Source organism: Rhinichthys klamathensis, unplaced genomic scaffold (assembly GCF_029890125.1).
Source record: "Rhinichthys klamathensis goyatoka isolate OS25496 unplaced genomic scaffold, OSU_Roscu_1.1 h1tg000229l_1, whole genome shotgun sequence".
Taxonomy (NCBI): Eukaryota; Metazoa; Chordata; class Actinopteri; order Cypriniformes; family Leuciscidae; genus Rhinichthys; species Rhinichthys klamathensis.
In genome coordinates, this window is record NW_026606753.1 from 2,692,547 (window position 1) to 2,718,701 (window position 26,155).

General features: G+C 37.7%; 1 protein-coding gene across 1 annotated transcript; it reads right to left on the reverse strand.

Moving 5' to 3' along the window:
- Nucleotides 1-1,055: 1,055 nt before the first annotated feature.
- Nucleotides 1,056-25,146, reverse strand: pdcd4a (programmed cell death 4a). The gene is made up of 12 exons (XM_056265125.1): nt 24,979-25,146; nt 24,746-24,819; nt 19,743-20,042; nt 19,223-19,320; nt 13,145-13,258; nt 11,876-12,097; nt 10,899-10,996; nt 10,031-10,145; nt 6,874-6,981; nt 6,159-6,269; nt 1,911-2,050; nt 1,056-1,771 (listed from the first exon to the last, which is right to left on the reverse strand). The coding sequence occupies exons 2-12, from the start codon at nt 24,789-24,791 to the stop codon at nt 1,720-1,722; spliced, it is 1,404 nt and encodes a 467-aa protein (XP_056121100.1). The 5' UTR covers nt 24,792-24,819; nt 24,979-25,146; the 3' UTR covers nt 1,056-1,719.
- Between the last annotated feature and the right edge of the window lie 1,009 nt (nt 25,147-26,155).

Here is a 26,155-nt window from a genome sequence, read left to right on the forward strand (position 1 = left end):
TTAATACACTTCTCGTTAACAAAGAGTGGAATGCATTTTCTTTCTCTTTGCATTTTTATATCAATATGCTACAAGATTATTCTACAAATCAATGTGATAAATAAGGTCAAAAGTAATCAGATGTTTACCTAAAATGTGTAATGTTACGTTACTAATCACGATTTTGATCATGTAATTTGTATTCAGTAATGGATTAGTTTGGAAGTAATCTACTCAGCACTGCTGAAGTACACGTGACACTGGTGTAATGGCTGCTGAAAATTCAGCTTTACATCTGCATTTTAGAATGGTTTAAATTGTAATATTTCACTATATTACTGCAATTACTATATTCTGAATCAAATGTAGTCTTGATGAGCATAAGAGACTTCTTTCAATTAAATAACATTTTTTAAAAATCCCAGCCCTAAAATTTTGAAGGGTAATGTGCAATATTAGCAGATGTGATTTTATCAATAGTTTCATGTTACAACATATAGATTTGACTGGAAAATCTATCGGGGGAAAAAAGTGTTAAACTATCCCAAAGAAACAGGAATATGAGCATTATGAATTTTTATTGAAACAATTAGTGTCAAAATGTATTCAATGCTGGAACTCTGGAACTGCTGGTTGACAAAAATAATGTTTTTGCTTTGAAAAAGTGTCCCATGAACAAGCAGACACAAAGACTGATCGCATGACAAAAGTAAAAAAAATCAAATAAAAAAAAATCACTCATATTACAACTGACACTAGGTATTGATTGCTGAAAAGTTTACCACTTCAAAATTGATATATATTTTCATTAATTGTCTCAGCTGGCTTCTCTTTGTCCAAATAAATACAAGGACTAAAAATGAAAATGGATGTTCTGAACTTCATCAAACAGGGGTACATACTTTAGGCTGCTATGAAAATGGGAGACAAAAATCTCACAGGCATCAGCCTGACTGAGAGGTGATGATGCTCTCTCTCTCCTCCATTCATTGGCAGCTAAAACATACAAAGATGTCAAAACTAGCCAGAAACATAGAATTAGGATTTCTTGACATGCATTTGGCATAAACCATGAATAAGCATTGAGAAAAAAAAAAAAGTCTGTATGCAGCTAACCAAAAATATCCCAGATCCTTGTGAATCTGTAAACGTATGGTTTCTTTATGCAATAAGACAAATTTGAAGATAAACATGCAATCAAATGAAAACAATTAGAAGTGACCCCAATCGCTTCATAAAATATTGTATTTTGGCCCAACAGTTAGCACTTCCGTTGAATAGCACAAATTCTTTTAATACCTTATTCTAAGTACTTCATATTTTATGCATTACATTGCAATAATTGGGAGATCACTGTGAACACTAACAAGTGAACACTTGTGAACAAAAACAGAAAAACAACTTAAGCTAAAAAAGATAAAGCAAAATTAATCCCTCAACCCAAACTGTATTTCATGGCCATCTGAAGCTGCTGATTTCCCCTCACTTCGTTTTTTCACTGCAGCATTTATGCTGCATAAAAACGCACATAAATTCACAAACAAATGAAACAAAGCCTGTAATAGAGGAGAGAACAGCATTTCTCAGTTGTCACTCTTCTACATGATATCATTTCTGAGGCTGAATATTTCTGTGTACTCGGAAGATGAGCAATGAAGACAGTGAGGACAGACTCCCAGGGAAGTGCAGGAGATCCCAGCCTGCTCAGCATCAGGGTCCTGCGGAACTCTCCTGATTCTTCTAGCTTTTCACAATCCCTCCGTCGCCCTCACTCACAAAGCGCTTACGCCCCCTGTTGGCCACAGGAATACATTTGTTATAATGCTAGTGTTCACAGGAAGAGAATTGACATCAAATATCAGACATTAACAAATTTAAAATTCTTATTCTCTAAAGAACATCGATAAGCAGGGAAGATGCAAGTCTCTGACCTGGTTGGACAGAAATCCCTCAGCTGCTTAGTGATGACTGACTCCTGGTAACAAAGGTCCACAAAGGTTTCCATAATGGAGTGTGCATGAGGCACATCCAGGTTAATCTCTGGCAGCTCGTCGTATACACGCTGGAAGCCCTGTGTATAACACGCAAACACATTAATTCTCTCACAAACAACTAGATGAAAAATGTTGGCAACCATGTTGGAGCAATTCCATATTTAACCTGGTCAGATCCAAATGATTGAATTATGTGGAATTCAATTATTGACTTGGAAGTCATTGTTATGAGCAGATAAAGCTAAAATATTACAACTGTAACAAGTTTAATGCCTGATTGTAACAGTTCTAGTTAACCGTTACCTGTCTCCCATGTTAAATACAAGTTGCAATTTCACTCCCAGCCATTAGAGGGCACTAGGGAGCCATTATCCGGGAGATCTCTCCAGACCAAGGGGGTAATCCATCAGCCGGAAGTCGAAGCCTTGCGGGAGCCGCCATTGGCCCTGTCCCAAATGGCACACTCCGGACTTGTGGACTTCCTCAGAGTCCACACTTCGGTGACGTCATGTAGTGCAGACCTATAGGGCCCTTAGCGCGAGACCGCGAGGGCGCATTGAGAGGTATTTTTGGGACAGACTCGATCATCACGCCGGAAACAGGAAGACGGTCTGATTGTTGTTATGGACAGGAGCTACAGGTTCAGGGAAATATGCTGCCTATTGTTGTTGTGTTTACATATGACTCGGTAAAGCCCTGACGTTCTGTTCTATTTATTTAATGAATCATAATGCGATCGTATTATTCAGCTCGCTATTATTAGCCTATGTTTGAGACATCAACCACTGGTCGATGATCATAATGTTTGTATAAACTTGTCATAAAAACCGTAATGATAATTACACTTAAATATTTTCTTCTCAGCCATGTTAACAATTGTCCGTGAGCGAAATCTCCTCCCATCCGTTGTCTGATTGGCCTTTCGCAAGGATTCCTGGGTAGTTAAAGTGCGTGGAGCCTGCATCTATGCGGGCTTCGCGGAAGACCGCTTCAAGGGTACAAAGGGGGCGCTGCTGAGCACACTTCAGAGCGTTAAAATGCTAAATGGGACGGCCTACGGACTCGTAGACTCGGCGAGCACGCGCAATATAAGTCCACGAGACCGAAAGTCCGCATGAAGTGCACCATTTGGGACAGGGCCATAGTAGCAGAACTTCACCTGCTGTTAGCATCCCATTGACTCCCATTCATTTTGGCGTCACTTTGACAGCGAATAACTTTATATTTGAGGCGTCCAAAGACTCCATTTGTCCATTATTTATTTCTAAATAAACACGACAATGTATAAAAGGCTCCAATACCTTGTATCTTACATTATGGCCCCGTAGAAGCAGTTTTTGTAAAAATAGGCTAATGATTGCGTCATAACGAATCGACTCTCCGTCGCACAGTAGAGAAATTACCATATAGACAGGAGGAGAAGCTCGCAGGCAATCGGGGGGACTTGGAGGTATAAAGTCCGATAAAGTCAAGGGAGAAGCCCATAGAGAGAGTCATAAAGTTGATCCTGCTGCTAGCTCATGGACAGCTAATACTCACTCTCTCCGTCTCTGTGAGATTCGGAAGGGAATTATTCAGATTTCACTCGGCACAGCTACTAGAAGACATACAGGTTGCTCATGTGACAGGCTCAGTTTGAGCCTGCGCAGTACGCCTGGCGATCAGCTTTTAACGGGCTTCAATTATCTCCATTGAAATTAATGGGGTCGCTGTGTCCATTTCTTTTACTGTCTATGCTCCAGACCAGAGAGTAAAAGGAAGAGGGAAGTGTGAGTTAGGAATACCTGCTGAGAGCACATGCTCTTTCCATGCTTTCATTTGGAAAACCCTGTTGAGGAACATTTGTGTTCAACATCTCAATAGGGTTTTGGTATCTGCTTGATTTTGGGGGCTTCTCAACCGGTTCAAGTTCTTTGTGTTGTTATCTTCCACGTGGAAGTATATCCGAACTCCTGAACGAAAATACACTTTTTCCTTGGATTAACCCTTGTTGAACAAACGTGGATGATGTTCTTCTAACATCTTAAACATCTATAATGGCGTGATGGACCAAGGACAATTGTGGTAACTCTGGACTTTGATATTGGGTGCACATTTATAAGGTTTTGCTTCCAAATGCTCTGCCTCATGTAATTTTGTCAAGACATTTTGTATGATCAAAAAATTGTATACTTTACTTAAGGGAAATATAACTGTTGGTAAATGGTGATTGATACCTCCTTATTTATTTATGTGACCCTTGACGTTAGTGTTACATTAAAAATATGGAAAATGAATAAATAAAGACTACTTTGTGGGTTTATTTCCCTTGCTCACAAGCACAATAATAATGGATCTCAGACTTTCCTCTGCAGGCTTTGAAGCTGCAACCTTCAAATGACCAGGTCAAGTTGGATATCAATACAACAAGCTTCGCTGAGAAACTTCTGCTGACGTTACAAAAGCAAACCGTTTTGAATAAAACCATGATCCAAAGATTAACAGACCCAAATTTAGTGATGACTGGAAAAAACTTGGAATAAATCACCATCCACTATCGTATTGAATCGTGGGAAACTTTGGGCACCTCGCTATCCGATTATGATTCCAATTCCAGGAATCACAATTCAATTCTACAACGATACTTTTTTTTCGATCGATACATTTTTTTAATGCATTTTATAAAAAATAAAAAAACACATACTCAATAAATCAAAACAATTGTACGTTAATTTCATCATTAAATATTGCTTTAAAACATACAAAGTAAATACAAAGTAATTTGTAACAATTTCAAATGGCATAAATGATGCCTTGTTAGAGCATTTGGAATACGCTGATTTCATGCAGCCGCCATTTTGAAATCGAAAGCGAGGCTCCGGTGGGAAGAACCCCGGAAGTACAGATAGACAACAGTGCCTTGGACTACAAACCTGAAGCTGCTGCCGCGATTTACACTATTGGATGTTAATATCTAATATAGGATATGTATATAGTTCGTTCCTGCTTCTTTTTTTATATATATAATTCAGAACGTAAAAAAATGATTTTATTTATAAATGATTTTTACTGTATATAGTCTAAAATATGAAAGAAATGTATGTACATTTTTAGAATAACTAATTTCTACATTAAACACAACAATATGCCATCGCATTCGCGACTCTCCTATGATTAAAGGCGACACTTCCGGTTTTCTTCCCACCGGAGCCATTTCAAAATGGCAGCTGCGTGAAATCAGCGGATACCAGCAGGTGAAACCGCGCATATCCTGTGCAATGAAGTCCGCGATTGCCGTTTAATTTGGTTTGAACCATGAAACCTTATGCAAGTTTATATACTCGTTCAATGGTTTTGTGTGTGTGCGTGTGTAACTGGCAACAAGCATAACATGTGCCATCGCACATACACTACCGTTCAAAAGTTTGGGGTCGGTACGATTTTAAATACTTTTAAAAGAATTCTCTTCTGCTAACCATGGCTGCGCTTATTTGATTAAAAATACAACAAAAATCAGTTATAGTATTAAATATTATTCCAGTGTAAATCAGCTGTTTTCTGTGTGAATATATAGTAAAGTGTAATTTATTCCTGTGTTCAAAGCTGAATTTTCAGCATCACCAGTGTCAGTGTCTTCAGTGTCAAATGATCCTTCACAAATCAGTATAATATGAGGATTTGATGCTCAAGAAACATTTATTATTATTATCAATGTTGAAACAGTTGTTGGTCTGTCAGTTGTACAGTTTTTTTTTTTTTTTTTTTGAATCTTTGATGAATAGGAAGTTCAAAAGACTTTTGTAACATTATAAATGTCTTTACTGTCACTTTCGATCAAATTAATTATTCCTTGATAAATAAAAGTATTGATTTCTTTCCTCCAAAAAATAAAAATAAAATTCTCACTGACCCCAAACTTTTGAACGGTAGTGTATGTGGAAAAAAAACTAATTTTCAGAATAGATCTAGAATCACCGAAGACGTGTTTCCATGTGATGTCAATGGTTTTATGCCATTATAAACACTACCATCTGTTGGCTAATAATTAAAATAATAACAATAGTAAACAATCATTAGGATCTGAAATTACTAGAAGAATAATGGTAGAATGTTTAGACAGTTTTAGCTAATTGGTAACAGTATATCACCCAGCTGCATAATAGCTTTAAAAAAAGAAGAAAAAAAAGAAGTTAAGTTTGTACAAACCCTGTTCATCTGGTCCAGAGTGATTAGGCCAGTTTGCCACAACACCTTGAGGAGTTTGACCATCATCTGTATGGCTGTGTCACCTGTAGACTCTAGTACCATAATCACAGCCTATATCAACCAGACAGAAAAACAGGTGAGAGAAATCAGAATGAAGAGGAATGAGAGGAATCATACAAAATGTGCCCTCAATGTGAAAAGATCTCAAAATCATACAGTCACTGCTGGAAAGGGTTCAAATATGCAAAAGATACTGGAAAACTGAAGAAATTGCATTTTTCTGAAGAACATTGGGTAGTTTAACTGCTCAGGACAAACGAGGAACTCAAACAACCATCACAAAACAAAAAAAGTTGTGGATTATCCAGGTAACGACACAGTATTAAGAATCAAGGGCACGTAAACTTTTGAAAAGGGTGATTTTGATAAATTCAGCTATTTTTTTGTCTTGTGGACTTTATGTAAACATCTTTTATGTAAAATATCTTATTTAGGACAGTACTAAATAAAAAATAAAATGCATTTTGTATGATCTCTCTTTTTTTTTTTTTTATAATTAACATTTTGAAGATTTTGCAAGGGGTATGTCAACTTTTGAGCACAACTGTATATAGTCATTTTTATTTGTTGTCATATATGACAATGATGACAAAGATGACAATTTATGTGCATTTAATATATTGACTATTTTAGTATGTGAAATGTTCATCCATACCTCATAGACCAGTTCATGATGAAAGTGTGGCACTTCTAGATCTCGCAGACAGTGCTCAGCCTCAGAGAGCACACCTGACACCAGGTACTCCTTTAGCAGCAGGTTCATCTGTAAAACAAACAGAAAACATAATATATAAACGGCAAATAAGGTGCAGGATGTTGAACAATTTGAGTTTCTTCATTTACATGTTTTGTGCCCAAGAAGTTTGAAGATAGCGTCACCTAGCCTTCAAGAGATAGTGTTTTTACCAAAACTTTTTTGTTTTCTTTGTCTCACTATATTCCATGGGTTATGCTGATTCCAACGATATTCTATTTATAATTTTCTGTAATTTTGCTTGTCTGTCATTTTAAAGTTTTGTCGTCAACTCCTACTACAAATCTTGTCCAATTGTGTCCAAAATCGGCTGAGATGATCTTTGGACTGAGCCACACAGAAAGGACCAAATAGATGTTTGATTATTGCTACTGTTACAGAAAAACAACATTCCAAAATCTGTATTTATTGTCTTATGCCATGTTAGCTTACTATGCTAACCATTAGTCATTCTTTCTAATGTGGCTCTTCAGCTATCAAACTAACAGTAAACTTTGTTAATACACTAGTTTAGCATACTAATCAGTTAGCATAACTAATGGTTTTGTATGTACATTCTCACCTTGGAAGCTCTCCTTTGCACCGAGACAAATGTGTCCTCAATGTGGCAAACAAGCACAATAAGCAGCAAGCTCGCGAACCGAAGGTTCTAACTCTAGCATGTTACAATGTCCAAATTTCTTGTGATATGCTAAGTACATTGTATTCTGTTCTTCTTTTACATGTATTCTTTTGGCTCAGCACTGCACTAATTTTTGGCAAAATATTTTTTTGTGCCTGTTCATTCTCATCTTAAATGTCTCCTAATACTGGCATTTTGACATCATTTTGTGTTTTTGTTCATTCAAGTGAGATAAGACGCAAAAGACAACTCAAATCAGTACTGGCAAGCTATCTAAGAACTAGTGTCTTTCTGTGCGTAAATTTCATAGACAGCACGCCAGTACTGAATTTAATTCTCTTTTGCGTCATTTATCACAGTCCGCGTGTCGTCACATTCTGCTCCGATTAGTAGCGTAAAGGAATTTCCACCTGCATTATTGTCAATGGACGGACGGCAGTTTTGAGAAGAAAATTATACTCATTAAGTTTCACTTAACAATAAAAGTCAATATTCAAAACTGTTTATTTAGACTTACATGATAGCCTACCATGTACGTCATCTTTCATTCTAATGTGTAACATGATCTGAGAGACGCGATTGTCAGTGCTGCCGAGATTAGCGCGCAACTCAGGTTACAGCCAGAGGAATGATTTAATTTTATTTTTTATGTTATTTACTTTATTTTTGCATTATATTACCACCTTGTCTACAGTATCACTGCACTCAAACACGGATGATGTGTTTACGATGATCAAACCAGTTCTTTTTGAATAATCGTCTATGAGCTGGAAAATTTCTTTATTTAAACTACTTCAATTTGATGAAAGCATCATAAAGTAAGTGCATGAAAAAATGCAAACATTATGGTTTAATACAATAAGTTTTCCCCAACCTTTAATTCAATCCCCATAAAATAGACTTCAGTCATAATTAATATTTTAAGATTTGTCTAATTCTTATGCTCTTTAATGTGATATGTAGTTTGTATTTTATTCTTGTAGTTCAGAATCTGATCCCCTTACTTTATTGCAGAAGTATAGCGCTCACACATACAGTATGGCTTGCATGCTCCACTTTAAATCACGAAATATGCTTCGGAATATTATGACACATTTTTTCTTTGTTTCACAATACTCAATGATTGTAAACTGAGGCTGGTGTCTTTAGAAGAGGTATCTGTGCTGAATTTTACAAAAACAAACCAATCCCATGCTATGGGCACAGCCATTGATACAGGCTGGAGCGGAAGTTTTTTTATGCTCCTATTTGAAGCTTCCAGTTTTCAAACGGGGAAGTGTGATAAAGGCCTTTTGCGCTTGAATTGTTTAAAAGCACTTGAATTAATGATTGGCTGATCATAGGATAGGCCTACATTAGAACCATCCTCGGTAATGATGGAGGAATTTGAAATAGAGATGCACCGATTGATCGGCTGGTGACCGGAATTGGCCGATTTTCACGTGATCGGCGACCGGCCGGTCAGTCTGACATATGCCAATTTTATGCCGGTCAAATTCATGCGGCGCCCGAGTGCATTTGACCGGCATAAAATCGGCATGTCAGACTGACCGGCCGGTCGCCGATCATGGCCGATCACGTGAAAATCGGCCAAATCCCTCCATCATTACCGAGGATGGTACTAATGTAGGCCTATCCTATGATCAGCCAATCATTGATTCAAGTGCTTTTAAATAATTCAAGCGCAAAAGGCCTTTATCACACTTCCCATCACACATGCACACGGAACGCACATGTAGGAAACCTCGTGAATTACGTCCGTTTCACACCGCAAACGTGAGCAGCGCGTAATATTTCCGGCGTGCATGTTAATCAATGAGTGCATTCACACCGGGAGCAGGAGCAGCGTGTGAGCGTCGAGCAGGAGCAGCGGTGAAGCGCGGGTTTCGGCGCAGAGTCTATTTTTGCTGCACTCCTCATGCTCAATTAAAGTGAAAGCACACTTTTGATGGACAAAATAAATATGATTTCAGAAAATATGCACAGAATTTGCATGTCTGGTGTGTTTTAACAAGAACTGGAGTTTATGTCAGAAAAGAAAATGAATTTTCTTTTTGAAATGAACACATTTTTTTAGTTGGATATTGGATGTGAAAAGAAGGAAATGGTTCTTCCATAACACTGCACTTTAGATGTGTGTGAATTTCCCATAACACTGCACTTTAGATGTGTGTGAATTTCCCACACCAGGAGTAATTTATATAGTCCTATTTTATAGCGATTACTGTTCAAAAATGTTCTATGCAAAATGTTCTACTAAAGAAAAGAGAGAAAATAAATATTTGTGTGTGCTGTAATGTGGTTAGAAAAAATTAAATCGGAATCGGCTAAAATCGGTATCGGCAGGTCAAACTCTGAAAAATCGGAAATCGGAATCGGCCTAGAAAATTGTAATCGGTGCATCTCTAATTTGAAATACATCTGGCCTCACTTTACCTCTTTGATGAGATGTTTGACAGGCCTCTGGCCGCCACCAACTCCCCACACATTATCAAGCCGCATGATTTCCCTCTTCATGGAGAGCAGAACTGATGCTCTGTCCAGTGCAGCTCTAACAGTAATAAAGGCATGAACACACAAACATGGGAACATTATATCAGTGGGTCACATTATATAAGCAGATAATACAGAAAATAAGAACAAAAAGAATGATTTCACACATTAGATAAAACTGCATATTCAATCTAGGGCCCCATGGCATGTATGGTGGGAAATTACCTTCATTGCCCACAAGCCACAATGACTGATAAGAGCACAATTTACCACTTTAGTTCTTACCACTAGTAGCCCTAGTCGATTAGGCTGCTTGTGGGTTCACTCTTATTGGGATATGCTTCTTTCCATCTGTGCTACAAGATAATGAAATGCTACTTCTACAAGCATGCTTCATTGTTACAAAGCAAAATAATTTTTCATCAAGGCCAATCAGAGGCAGTCACCACCATTACGTAGTGACAAGGCAAATCTTTCTGCCACTGTAATCACATTTGGCTGGTGGCAGGTGGTAAATTCCCACACCAAATCCCACTCTGACCCAAAATCCCATTATCATCATGACTCCCTGAATTTAACAACAAATGGTCGTCAAAACCTTGAAACCTTAAAGCACCTCGCAATTCTAAGTGCTGCATTCAACACTTTTCACGTTAATTACAATTTGGTTTGTGATGCAATGAAGGTTCTGCATAAAATTTAGGTTTATGTACTGAGTAACAGAATACTTATTCATAATCTGGACACAAGAGTGCCTGGAGAACATCCAAGCAAATTACCCAAATAACCAAGACTGTCACATCAAGCTCACCTGGCATGGTCACAATCCACCTTGCCTTTGTAACAGTCAAGGAAACTCATGGGTAAAGCGTGGTCAGCAATGGCCCGTGCAATAAATTGACCAAGCATCTGAAGAAAAGAAAGGAACCAGGTATTATAGAGAATGTGCTCATACAGGTTTGGAACGACATGAGGATGAATAAATAATAGGGGTGTCACGATTCTCCAAATCTTCGATTCGATTACATTTTCGATTCTAAGGTCACGGTTCGATTCGATTCTCGATTTTTACATTTATTTTTTTTAAAGCCAAAACCAGCCAATCAGGATGCTCTGTCTTACATGCGCTTCATGAGGCACACACGCAAGGTCTCTCGCTCTCTCCCTCTCTGCCGTGTGCGCAATACGGTTTGGAGCACAGTTTTTTCTGTCTTGCATGCGCGCTCTTGCTCGCTCACTCTAGATTACGGGAGATTTTAACTAATTTGCGTGAATCAGGGAGCCGCTATCAATATGATAGCTTCCGCGGAACTTCCGCGAGACTTAGGATGTCTGCAAACTGTGGCTTTTTTGAAGCGCGAACGTTGTCAACATAACTCACTGGAAATCAAAAAAACTTCCACACCTGCGACTTCAATGAAAGAGTAGGGGGTTCAAGTTCTGTCGATGGGTCTCCTGCATCTGCAGTTGCCATGCTATCTTTTGAATGGCTGTAGCTAAGTTAGAGGAGGTTGACCATAGACTCGCAGCACTTCAACACACGTGTTTTTTTCCCCTTGGCACGCCGACCGGACGTGACATGGGGGCGTGGCAGCATCGACGATTCCATTTTTTAATTCGAAGTTCGAGATTGTGAATTAATTTCGATCGATTTCGATTTAAAATCGAAATCGTGACACCCTTAATAAATAAATAAATAAATCTTTTTGAGTGAACTTGATTGAACTCTTTTAATAATATTGTCCTTTTTATGGAATTTTTCATTGTCATATGACATTTTTCCCTTACCTGTGGGGCCTCCGGTGTATCCAGGATGAGGTCTGGCAGTTCTTTAAGTATTTTGTCAAACGCACGTGACATGTCCCTTTCAGAGAGCACCTTTCCAGATAAGTCTGAGAGAAGACGTGATGTAAGCTCTCTTTGGCTGGCCTTGCCTTCCAGAGACAGAGAAACAGCCAGAGAGGAGAACTCATATCTGTGATGGCCCAAGTTCAGCTCTTTGAGAAGCATCTACCAGACAAAGGAAGAAGCAGAAATAAAAGCTTAGATCAACAACTTACAAAGACTGTGGAAAATTGCTGGGAGGTGAATTAAAGGAAAGGTTCACCCAAGAAAATTATCCCATAATTTACTCTCTTGTGATTGTGTGTACGGCCGTTGCCAGTTTTATACAACCCATCGTTTCGCTACAGAAGGCATTTATTAACCCACTGGAGTCGTATGGATTACTTTTATGATGGATGGATGTACTTTTTGGAGCTTGAAATCGGGCACTATTCAATGCCATTACAAAGCTGTGAAGAGCCAGGATATTATTTAATATAACTCTGATTGCGTTTGGCTGAAAGAAGAAAGTCATAGGATGGCTTGAGGGGGAGTCAATTATGGGATAATTTTTGGGTGAACTATTCATTTAACTAGTTTACATTGTGAGGAGTAATTAGAATACTGTATATTAGACCAAGTATGATGCTCTAATGCAGTGGTTCTTAAACTTTTTTGACTTCAATATTTAAAGGCCCGACAGTCCTAGTTCTGTAAATTAAATTTCAGGATTCCAGACATCCTAAGAGATTAATGTTCTTCACGGATGCAGCCCAGGTATGTGTTTTGGAGCAGGTTTGGAACTAAACTCTACAGGACTGTGTGGACCTGACTGTGTTTTGCACCCCTGAATTAACAGATAAACAAATTAATTATTGTGTAACCTCAAAAACATATCAAAGTACAACCAGGAGAGGAGCTTGCACACATTATCATAGAAAATGTCTTGTACAAAAAAAATATTTAGAGGCCAAATACATAGACAAAACGTTTTTGATTTACATCATCAGTGTGAACAGGGGGTGAATTATAAATAAGTAATATTTTGATTTTGATTTTTTTCATCTTTTTTTAAGGCTTGGTTTAAATTCCCCTACTAGGCCCCAGCTTCCTGGATGAGAAGCACTGCTCTAATGGTATTCAATGAATGGGAATGGAATGTTTAGCTACTAATACTACTGAAACAAAGTTTCTGTTATTTGGCATCTGGCTTTGTTTTAAGCTATAGCTCACCTCCACCTCTTTGGTGTCTCCATGCTCAAAGTACTCCTGCACAATGGGGTTGATGGTCTTCTCGAGTTCTCTCTCGTCCAGCTCCGGTACTACTGTAGCATATACTGTGTCTCCCTGATAAACAAACAAGAGTCTGACACTAGAAAAAACACCTTTAACATAAAGGGATAACAAATCAATTAAACAAATACTAAATCATTAAAAAAAAATTTTTTTTTCATCTTTTATTTTCCCTAGTAGATCTCTCCAGTAAACTGTCATTGCTGCAGCCCATCTGTGTATGTTAAACACTTGGGTGATACAGTGCACTGATTAACATAACAGCAGTATTCAAACAGCATGAATACCAGCAGGGCTGCCAGAACCACTTTTAGCTCACATCCCACTCAACTGAACAAGAGAAACACTGACTCACTGACTCTGATTCTTAAAGGATTGGTTCAACAAACATTTTAATTCTGTCATTATTTACTCACCCTCATGCCATTCAAAAAAACATCAAACCTCATTGGTGGTCATGTCATGACGCAGGAATGATGTTATTGACGTCACCATATTTGATTTGGGCTCTGTATACATGAGCTGTGTCTGAAATCGCATACTGTATATCAGGTGCTACATTTGGTTTGAAACGTACTTCATGACCATTAAAGGGGTCCTATTACGCCCTTTTACAAAGTCTTTATTTTGTTTTTGGGGTGTACTAGAATATGCTTTCATGCTTGAATCTTCAAAAAACACAGTATTTTTCACATATTTTACATTATTACAGCACCTCTTTCCCCAGTCTGGCCTGAACACGCTGATTATTTCCTGTTTCAATGAAGCCCCTCCTTCTTAAATACAAAATGTGCTGTGATTGGTTGGCTGGCCCAGTGTTGTGATTGGCACCACTTAGCGCGTGTTTGGGAAATGCCACGCCCCTTACCATGACCCAGAGCTGCTCGACTCAGATGTAAATATTAAGGAGTAGATCTAAAAATGATGGGCCAGTCCTGAAGAAGGCTGTGTTGCCGAAACGCGTAGATCTACTTTTAACTGGTTCTAATGATTTAGCCCAGTTCATTAAAGGCCGTTTACTTTACCATGTGAGTGCCTTGGGAGTATTTCGTCTACATAGTTTAATCATGATACTTGTCGGACAACTATGGCAATACAAACAGTAATCGATCACAAAACCATGGTTAATTTTCCTAAGGGGCGGTGAACAGCCTTACAAAAGTGAGAGCTTACAAAAGCTACAGTAAACAATATATAAACACTAATGTTGGCTAGCAGGCGAGCGGAGCTAAAGAACTTTGCCCTTTGTTTACATTGTAGCAACAACATAAAACTTATAATTGGAACTGTTGGTAGAAAACACAACTAGAAATAATAAGACTTGCAAGTAATAAATACTTGCAAGTTGTTATCCACAAACAACAGATTGTCCCGACAAAGGGAGAACTGCTCCATTTTAGGAGAAGCTTTTGTGTGTAGCCTGCATTGTACCCTCTTAGTTTCTGGAAGCTGTTCTCCATAAAATGTGCAGCACACAGATAAACGTTGGGGTTATAATGTTCAGGATCAGTGTTTAAAGTTTTGGAAACGGGTGGAAAAAACAGTGTCTCTTTGACATAGCGACAACACTGTCTTCTCTAATGCAGCTCAACCAGGCACCTTTTTTGTGCATTCCATGGGAGGAGATTATTTAAATGAGTAACATTAGGATTTCACAAGATCCGGAAAAAATCAGTTGCGTTGCGTCACTTCTAGGGATGTCACGGTACCAAAATTCCAGAAGTCGGTACCGATCCCATTACAATTTTATGGTTCTCGGTACCACAGCAAAATCAGTTTGAACTATTTTTCCAATTTATTTAACTATTTGAAAAAAATATATTAAATTCAATTCAATGACTTTATTATTTATGATGGTAAATTTATGAAAGCATTGAAGGCTACATGCTGTTTAAACGAAAATATTGATGATATTGAGTAGGGGTGACCCCGAATAGTCGAAGATTCGATGCATCGATAGGAGGAGCCTGATTCGACTAGCAATCTCACGGTCGAATCTTCGCAGAGGTTATATGAGGGTGCTCAATGTCTGATTTCACATAGAACTACCGGTTTTATGTCAATACGTTAATATAGGAGCCTATTATGATAATGCTGTAAATACAAATGTGCAAAGGAAGAAGCTTTTAATAAATATTTTTAACTGCGTGAATAAATCCAAACACCCCGTGACAGATTTAAGTTTCACTTTCGATCCATGACCGAGAGAGGAGCGTTTTGGCGGCAGGGATTTAAATCTTTAAAAATGTCTGGATAAGAAAATCTAAAGTGTGGATGCACACCATCGGAAAGGATATTCTCCAAGGCTGGATTTAGCATCAGGAAACCATGATCGCACTTCTGCCGGCCAACGTTAACAAGTTGATTTTCCTCGGGTCATTCTAAAACGCTTAACGTGAAAAAAGCTTTTAAAACGCTTAAAAGGCACTTTTACGTGGCTTAATGTATGTAGTACATATCTTATTAAGAAACCATAGCCTACTATGTGCAGATGAGCAGAACCCAGAATATGAACGCAACGTGTTCCTCTTATAGAAAGTCACGTAAAGCGTTTTCTTTATAATGACGGTTTTCAATGGGAGGAAAATTAACGTTCATCTGGGCTCGTCTGCTTTTTTTTTTCAACATTTTTTTTATTGGTTTTTGTTTGAACATAAAGACAACAAAATAAACAAAATAATGAGTGAGAAACAAAAAAACAATTAAGAATGAAGATAATAAGATACACATTACAGGACATCCAGAACAACACTAAACCATAAAATAATGTAAAATAAAATAAATAAAATATACATTTTGATATTACAGCCCACAGCCTGACATTTTGTTGTTTAATTCTACTATTTTACCAGAGCTATTATTTGTTTTGCTGGATTACAGGAACTGAGTTAAATATTGGACATGACCACTACAGAAGAGTTAGGTAGTTCAATCATCCCATATTGTCTGGTCAACTTGGTTACAGTAATGTAAGAAGGGAGCCCAAATTTGATCAAAGTCTTTTAGTTTCCCTTTAACAACATAAGTAAGTTTTTCCAAAGCAAGGTTGCTGGTCATTTCTTTAAAGGGGTCATATAATGCCATTTTTGTACAAGCTAATATGATTCTTTAGGGTCTAAATTAAAAGTTTGTAATATACTTTAATTAAAAATTCTCATTAGTATTGTAAGAAAACAATTATTTTATCTGGTCAAAAACAGCTCTGTTTTCAGCACGCCGTTTCAGTGCATATGACTTTAAATAATCATGAGCTTCGCTCACTCCGCCCCTCTGTTCTGTGTATACACGTTTGTAACACAATAACCATAACGCATTGTTCATTATAAACGTGGGATTATGAATTATATTGAGAACGTCGTACATAGAAAACATGCCGTAATGTACCCTGAGTGTAAACCTTAGACTCATTCATCGTGAAGCGTGCAAGCGATTTGCAAAGATATAAATATTAATATAAAGGTTAATAAAACGTTACACTCACTTCAGTTGTTCTAGAGGTTCAGCAGGAACACGAATAGCTGGTACCGATCCTTTATTCAGGAGCAGCTTCTTAGCTTTTACTGACCCTCGTTTATAAAGCAGTCTGCTGAGAAATGATTCGCGCAAACATGAACGCATTGACGTTGCTCGTGGGGAATATTCCCTTCGAAAACAAAACTCAGCCACTGCGTCCTTCAGCGGTTCGAATTTAGGAACATCAAAATTACTGCTGTGTTCGTTATTGCACCCAAGAACAGAACACCAATCGCTTAGACGCCATTCTGCTCATAGACAGTGCTCCAGCATATCAACAATGACCGCGCCTGTCCGCGCAGACTATGATTGACAGCTGGCTCACGAGCGAGGGCGGGTCTGTGTTGAAACGCTGCTGTCAATCAACAATCGCGGGAGGGGCGTCCGACCGTGTGACGTCACACGGTCGAACGGCTCGATTTGAGGCAGGGGAAAACATATAAGGAGATTAAAACAAAAACACTGGATGGATTTTTATCATTATATGATGGTTGTGTACAGGCACTGCCAACACACATTTCAGTACAATCAACTTGAAAAAGTGCATGTACCATTATATGACCCCTTTAAACCACTGACCTGGGTTAGATCTGGGCTCGTCTGCTTTACTGTAGGCTATACAGTATGCTTTATTAATAAGGTGTGTACAGAATTTGATATTTTTATATAATCGTCTTAGGACATTAAGCCGTTACGTTTTTCATGTTAAGCATTTTAGAATGTATTTTATCCGAGCACACAATTTGAAAAGACTCAAACGGACACAGAGACACAGAGAGTGAAAGACTAGATTTATTTTGTCTCGATCAGGAAGGGTACAAGTGATTTCAAAACATTTCAGCCGGTTCTAATTTGATTTTTGGATGCTGTGAACATGTTTAGCTAAACTGTCACTCGAGTTTAGTGTTTATTGTTGCTTCTGCAGTTAAAAAGACTAAGTTGACAATTCTGGCTATACTTTCGTTATTTTAAGAATTTATTTATTTTTATTTTATTTATTGATCACTCAGGGTTATCTAATTTAACTATTTGTGTTTTGAATATAGCTATGTTCCCCTGCACTTTAGGCATTTTGCACACATTTGTTCTGCATCTTGTGACTTGATTCTGACTTAGTTCGTTTTGAATTTTTATTTTTTAGAAAGGTATATTCTGTTCTAATTTAATTCTGTAAATTAATTGTTGATTATTTTTCGGTGCATCGATGTTGCGCTCTGTTCTTAGAGCCTGCTCGCACAGGCAATTTAGCTGATTTAATTTGATTTGCATGTGAAATGCAAATCCTGTCTGCAGTGTGGTCTTTCTGCAGTTATTTATGTTATTTCTTAGTTTATTGATCCGAAATGTTTTTATACATTTTCTTCTATATCTTTGTGTGATGTTCTGCACATCGCGGCTTTAAAATGTTAAAGCCCCGCCCCCTCCCCAACCCCACACACGGTTCGACTATTAGTCGACTATAGGGAAGACTTGACAATTCTGATTCGACTATGAAAATCCTTAGTCGGGGACACCCCTAATATTGAGAAATATTGCTTATAAAAAAATCAAGTGAAAAATAAGCAACCTTCTATGCACACATTATTATTATTATTAGTAGTATTTTTAATTAATGGAGACGTAGTTAAATCTATTGTACAGTAGCCTAATATAATAATTTCTGTCAATTTCTTTAAGTTAAACCAAACTTTTATTTTGACGGATTGCCGTGAAGACCTTTGAGTTTCTGTGCGTGTATGATATGACGATAGTTTTTCTCAAATGAAACGGTAAAATGCTCATGAAGTGACTCTCGGAGATTGAATCATGAATCCTGTCATCATATCGTGAGGCAGCAGAGACTGAAAATAGCGTGAGCGTCACTCGTGCTTCAGTGTGTGTGAGGTAGCATTAAATGAAAACGCGCGTCTGCGCCGTTCATTCACACAGAGACAAGCAGAACATGCAGGGTTAATATTTAAATAGTCTTTTGGCAGTTTAATATACACAGACACCACATCAGCAGCGCCGCCGGTCACCATGTCTCAGCGCTTTCATGAAGAGGACGCAACTTCACGCCCTTCGTGCATGCATGCGCATCCATAACCGGGTTTGACCGGGTACTAGGTACTGTGACGTTTAAAAAATTGTAGTACCGACTTGGTACCGAAGTACCGAATATTTTGACAACACTAGTCACTTCACTGCCATTCACAAATCCAGTACCATGGCCTCAGGTGATAGTAAAGTTTCCAGTGGATACACAATGTCGGAAACTTGTCGGAAGTAGTAGTAGATAATCCAAGTACTTTTTGCCTACTGTTATATGCGTATTATAAATTTGGACAAACTACTTGCATTTGGCACACATTTGCTGACAAATAAACGGGGATATCTGGGTGCAGGTGTTGACTGGCACTGTGAATGTAAACATTCATTGTCCATAAAAAAATAGGAATATTTTGTTAAGTGTACTAGTATTCTTCATGTATAGGATGCAAAGGTAAATAGTAGGTGTACTCCTACCTGTGCAGATTCATCATAGTTGGGGTCCTTTGCGTCAGGTTCCTCCACCTCATATACCATACCCGCTGCTCCCCACACACCTTTACCACCTGCTCCACCTATTCATAGGAGCAATAAGAATAAAACAGCTATAAGACAGCCAAAAACGCAAAAGGTAGGGAGGAAGGAATTTGAAATATAAAACATTTATCCAATAGAAACTAGAACATAAGAGGCAACTTTTATACGAATTACTATATTTTTTGGTTTGGATCCATTAAATAAATATATAAATATATAAATATATATATACATATATATATATATCATGATGATAAATACTGTAACAGTGATGTAAGATTTTGGTCATACCACACAAAGTTACTATCAAAAAATTGTAATAGGAAAATTGTGCCACTTGAGGCTAAATGGATCCTGCTCTGTGGTTTATATTAACATCTAAATTTGGTATCCATCTTTAATCAATTTATATATTGGAAAAACAAATAATTAGAGAACAATTCATATTTCACAATCTCACCTTTTTTGGGCAGTCCTCGACCTTTTCCAGTCCGTGACTTTCGATCATTTACAGCGTTCTTACCCTTGGGGCTGTGTGGATCGGTAGAAAGCTCTCCAGAAACCGATTCAGAAAGTGATTCCCGAGTGGAATCCCGGGAGGATGATTTACGCAGGCGCCGTTTAGCCTTAGCTTTCAGTCTGGCCTCATGCAGGGCCTTTTCCTGAGGGGTCCAGTTCCCATTCACCTCCAACTCATTCAGATCCTCACAGCCATAAGTCCCATCCACCCCATCCTGCTCTTTCTCAAGTGAGAACACACCTGTACCAGACACAGACAGAATGGACAACTATTAAGATACTCCTAGCTTGGTGCACTAATCTAGCTTATACTTTAAATTTGGCATTGTGTGGCATAGCACATATGGCTATGAATATTGTTGGTTTTCATTTTTTATAAACTACTTTAAAAGCTGCAGTCCGTAGCTTTTCCTCTTTGTCGCCATCTCTCTGTTCGAAATCTGTAACTGCAGTGATTCGCGGAATTATCATCTTTACGTGGGTTGTAAATCGGCATGAAACAACGCGGATGAACACAGTGCTTTGAGGCGAGTGCTGCTGTCAGTCACCGCGCTGTGTGGATACTGTCATACAGAATCACAGATTCACTTTTTGAAAGTTTGACCAACATAAGAATTTTCATAAGAAAATGTCTTCTGAACAAGTAAGTAACATCCATTTTTGTTCTGACCAACTAAGGGGGAAAAAGCATTCGACATGATAAGCTTCGTTAGATTTAATCAACGCGATTTACAGCAACTGTGCAAATTATAGCCTACTTTGTTCTCAAATTGTTCATGTTAACAACATCACATCAGCATTGCGTGACTAATGTTAAATTTAATGTGTTTTATACCTGTGTAGTTCAGAATTCATATTCTCCATAATAGCAAAACGAGAAAGGCACAACAAAGGAAACTCCATAACTGTGTGAATTAAGAAAACGTACTGTTACACGATTGAACTATTGAAATGTCTTAACTTACTTGTTCAGCAGAAAAAGGCCGTCTCTTCTTCCGTTTTGAACCCCTTCAAAACACGGAGTTCACGCACTTTTCAAAAGCCCCGCCGATGTTTAAATCCTTATGTTCGCATGAGACGGTTTCTTTCTCTTTCTCTAGCCACCTTAAATCCGAAGTACGAAGTCTTTTGGGTTTTATAACTGCTGAATCTCCAGTTGACACTGATGATTGTTGTTTGGATCTTTCTGGATGCCATAAGTTTAATTATGTAAAGTGCTGCGAGAAAAGCCTATACATCTAAACATCTCGTCACGCGCAGTATAGCCGGCTAGCCGAAACTCCTTCTTTATGTGTACGGGTGTGACGTAATGACGCAAAGACATGCTCGAATTTCCCGCGGAAACCCACCAGTAGGCCTACCACTGGAATTAAAATCATTATTACAAGCTAACCGTTTTGAATCTAGCTATGGCAAGCAGATAGTCTTGACCACTGGCAGAATACGTTTTTTAAAATATAATTATTTTGGATTATTTTTAACTTAAAAAAGCTACGGACGGTCAGTTTCGATCCCTTAAGAAGCCTATGGAGGAGTGATCCAGCTCTCAGATTTAATCAAAAATATCTTAATTTGTGTTCCGAAGATGAACGAAAGTCTTACGGGGTTGGAACAACATGAGGGTGAGTAATTACTGACAGAATTTTCATTTTGGGGTGAACTAACCATTTAAGGCTCCTGAAAAATACAAGCCCAAAAGAAAATTCAAAATTTGTCATTTAAATGGTCAAAAAATATGTTTTAAACCAATAAAGCATACCACTTTAAGGCCTGGTTTTTACAGTCAGGACTTAGATAAAGCCAGGATTAGGCCTTAATTCAATTAGGGCATTTAAGTAGCTTTTATAAATATGCCTTAGAAAAAAACATTACTGGTATACATTTTGAGATGGAACAATTTAACTGAAAGTTGCTTTCAGTTAAAACAGCTCAAACATGTATCTTAGTCTGGGACTAGGCTTAAGCCTAAAAAAAATAAGACTATTGCCATTTTCAAGTGACATTATATATGTATCATCCCAACTTCCCAAGCATTTTAATCATCAATCAATCAGCTTTCATTTCATCATACAGAAATGTTTATCTTTCCTGCACACCTGGTCATGTCTCATATTCACCTCTGATAAACCTTAAAAAAAAGTTCTAGTTCTCAGCCCTAAAAGCATGCAAACATCTTAATTCAAGAGGTTTAATTTGCTGAATTTCAGGCAGAATTCTTGCACAATCTTGGCGTTTAAAATAATGTGTGGGAAAAAACTATCCACATTATTGTCATTTACTGAGCAGCACATTTTAAACAATGCACTGCTTATTGTGTCACCAATATGGAAGGAGAAGGTAACTGACATTCAAGGAATAATTCACTCAAAAATAAATTGCCTTTTTTTTTTTACACCAAAAAGGAATATGAAGAATCTTCAACTCGTCATACTTTCAAGGTTCGCTGTACCGGTACAATAGCAAAAACTATTGTAAATGCTATTAAACTTTGTTTTGTCCCATTCATTGTTTTGGTTATTACCATCAATCATGACTTTATATTTTAGGTGCATATAAACTCACTGACATGTTTACACTGAGATAAGGTGGCATGCAACAAAGAGAGCACGTGTTATGAAAATGCAATTTAATAACATGATGGTATATCCCAATACTTGTAGTGATTACATGCATGAAATGCAGACTACTTCTCATAATGTAAAAAATTATTCCAGAACACAATGTAAAAAGTGAGTCCACTTTCAAATCAATGTCTCAAAGCTAATCTCTTTGCTAATCTCAGAGCTGCAATAAATATGAGCTGAGGTTCATCCAAAAACAGACGTCTTGACAAACCATATGCTACTCTGTTTTAAAGGGATCAACTCAAAATAAAAACGCATACAGGTTTGAAACAACATTAGAGTGTAAAAGTGTTGTTTTCTGCTTTCACTGGACTACACAAAAGGACAAGCAAATGAAGAGATAAAGAGGGCAGCAGCAGCACAAGGAGGCAGAAAAGCTGACTTTGCTTTTTCTGATGCCTCTCTGGTGCTCTTGCCAAGCCTGACTACATATGGCAGTGTAAAGTCTACATGGGGGGGGGGGTTGAAAGGAGCAGTAGGAGTGGCCTTCATGGTAATAAATACTCCCGTCCTAAAATACTAGCTACGATCAGACGAGAAACCACACTGTAGTTACTGCAGTGTTTAAACCAGTTAAAAGTGCCAGCAGGAACAGCAACAGAAAATGGGCACAGCAGGGATAAATCAAAAGTGTTACTTCAACATGTTGTAGCTATGTTCTGTAAAAGTGTTTGACTAGGCCACCAGGTCTAAACTACATAAAAAAAATAAAAAAAAAATGTCCTCAATACCAATGTTGAGTCGTTTTTGTATTAAGTACTAAGCAAGCAGGAGAACAGGAGGTGTGGTGGGTGTGTTTAACCAGCAGTTTAACTGTCAATAAGGAAAATTTGACATGATAAAAGGAAAACGTCTTATCTATTTTGACAATTATGGCTTATTCACCTCTGACATCTTCTGGGGGTGTACATTCGACCCACTTTACAACAACACATACAGTCAGTATTGCAAAAATTGGCAGGTATTCATAGTATGGGGTCAAAAATATCTCATTTGTTTGTTACAAGCTGAACAAAGACACACATTCAACATGCAATCATTTTTCTATAATACATGTCTTTCCAATAGAGATGCTCTGATGTATCAGCCATTTTTTTATCAAATTAAAATCTCATCAATTAGAAGAAAGTTATAGATGGGTAGGTATATTAAAAAATATATTACTAATGTATCATTGGTTTATGTGCATTTATTGTCTAAGCTATAATCAGCTTGTTTTCCTCCAGAACTGCACATGGTGACATATATATTCATAAATTTGCGAGGTAATGTTTGACTGTCTCAGAATCACCACCTCTGTATAATTATGTAGTTTGTGTGCACGCGCGTGTGTGTGTCAAAGATTTCCTAAACCTTTTACATTTTAATTTTTTATTTATTTTAAATTTAGTTTGCGCACAATATAACAATACAAATATTACACGAACACACATTTGGTCGGTTATATGCTTCATATGCTTATGTCATCAGATAAGAGAAATGAATGGAAGCCAAGTTCTGTGCGCAAACAAAAACAAAGACCATGGCACGTACGTGCTTTTGGTAACACTACTTTTATAGCACTGATCTGGACGCTGTATTTATGAAAGAAAATCGCGAAAACAAATCATGAAATATTCATATTCAAACTCATGTGGCAAGAACAAAAACATCCGGGTATCTCAGCAAGGGGGCGTATGTTTTAATATTGTAGCAAATTTCCCCTAACAAAGAAGCTTAATGATTTTATCGCATACAAGATCAAATATTTATATTTATAAATAGATGTAACTAGAAAAGAAACGTATTTAATGACACAATTGGTCATTCCATATTGGTTTGTTCATAAGCCAAATTTGCAGCAATAAACATGACAATCTTACATGCTATAGCTCGTTTGCGGTTAACTGTTTTGGTACTAAGTTGTAGAGTTCATATTATGAACGATAGTTAATTTATGTAAAATATGGGGAAATAATGTTGCTTGTATTTGACCACTTTATGTGTATCAGAGAAATTATTAAAAAATTAAATGCTTATATCCGCAAAAAAGTTTTGCATGAAAGAGCACGTGCTTATATGTGCTCACAATAACAACCAGTGAAATCTTGGTATTAATGCAATAATGCACCGATTATTTTTCTACAAGTTTATACCACACATGCGATATACAAGCCTTTCTGCCAGAGCACATGGTGGAACATGAGTGCAAAGTTAAGCCCATGTCGTCTGCAAAAACGACACCGTAAAAGACCAACTACCATATGCATTGATTAGCTAAACGCAGGCTGAATAGATAAATGAGCAGTTGTTAAGGCAATCATTGGTTTAATGTTCGTACCATCGTTTTGGGTGGCAGTGGTCCAGGCTTCAATCTCAGTCGCCATTATACGCTTGTTTACCGTCCTCCTAAGCCTGCAGATCACGGAAACAAGTAGTAACCACATCAATATCAAACGTACGAAATCCCGTGATTACATAAACAACAACAAAACATATAGTGTCTGACCATAGCGAATGATCTGACCGTTTCAATTTACGTTTCAGTCGTAAATGCATTGAGCTTAACCTCACCTTAAACTGAAGGCTCGCTTATCACTTAAAATCTAGCAGTAAGGTAGCTGGTAGAGTACACAGTCCTTGAGGAAAATTAGAAGATTCGGATTCAAATATCTTGTTCAATAATTCCAGTCAAAAATGTCTACAAAAATATATAAATTTGCATTAGAAGTGCAGCACGCACGTTGCAGAGAGGAAGCAATAACATGGACAGTGTTTTCAACTTCAGACAGCTCAGAGCACGTCACATGAGTAGCGTGAGCCTCATGCATATTAATTACGTAACGTGTCTTTCGTCCAGTAGGCTCTGGTAGGACTGTTCTAAAGTGGACGAATGACCGTGACTTGTGACTCATGAATATTAAATTTGTTACGTGACTGGTCCGACTGGTCTAACGCTCCAGGAAGCCTACAAAGCAACGTCAGCATCACTGAATTGATATTCATGAGAGATACGCAATTTCGCCGTAGTGTTGGATTTGTAATGGGAGTGAATGAAGGGGCTGGAATGAAACCGTTTTGTCCAATCTCGCAATGGCAAACGGAGTTTGACGAGTTTGTTTCTTTGGTAAACACAAATAAAATTTTGGAGTTGTGCACATTTTGATACCAGTGTATTAGCCATAGACTGTAAAAAGAAAAGGAAAGTGGTAGCCTACTAAATAACTTACTTAAATTACTTAAAACTTAAAATATTAGGCCATAATGTAATTTGGTGGTTAATCTGTACATTCTAGCCTTACTAAAATTTGCAGGATTTTATATATCTATGACGCTTTCTGGACATCAAGCATATTAACTGTGATTGATTTTTCAATCTTTATAGTTTTTCTTTGCACGCATCCACACATTCTGTCTGATGTGATAACATACCCCCCCCCTCTCTCTCTCTCTCTCTCTCTCTCTCCTTTGTAAGTAGCGATCTATGTGTTTTTCAAGTAAATACCGTTGAATACAAGAATGCATTGAAAGGGAAAACCAAAGATTTAAAGCTGTATTATAATGTGTTTGTAGTACTACTAGACTTCCGCCTTCTACAAGAGCCTTTAAATTCCCCAGTACGCCACCAGATGTCGCTGTCACCACAATACTGATGTTTCCACTACAACTTTACACTGGTTTAAGAATTGCTCTTTAATTGTGTTTTTTAAATTATTGTGTTAACTGTATTGTGTGTGTGTGTGTGTGTGGG

Excerpts from the sequence above, each read along its gene's own strand:
- pdcd4a (XM_056265125.1), bottom strand. The coding sequence starts at position 24,791 with ATGGCGACTGAGATTGAAGCCTGGACCACTGCCACCCAAAACGATG. Across the intron at positions 12,098-13,144 it reads GAGACACCAAAGAGGTGGAG|ATGCTTCTCAAAGAGCTGAA; the intron begins GTGAGCTATAGC and ends TTTGTCTGGTAG. Across the intron at positions 10,146-10,898 it reads GTGGATTGTGACCATGCCAG|AGCTGCACTGGACAGAGCAT; the intron begins GTGAGCTTGATG and ends TATTACTGTTAG.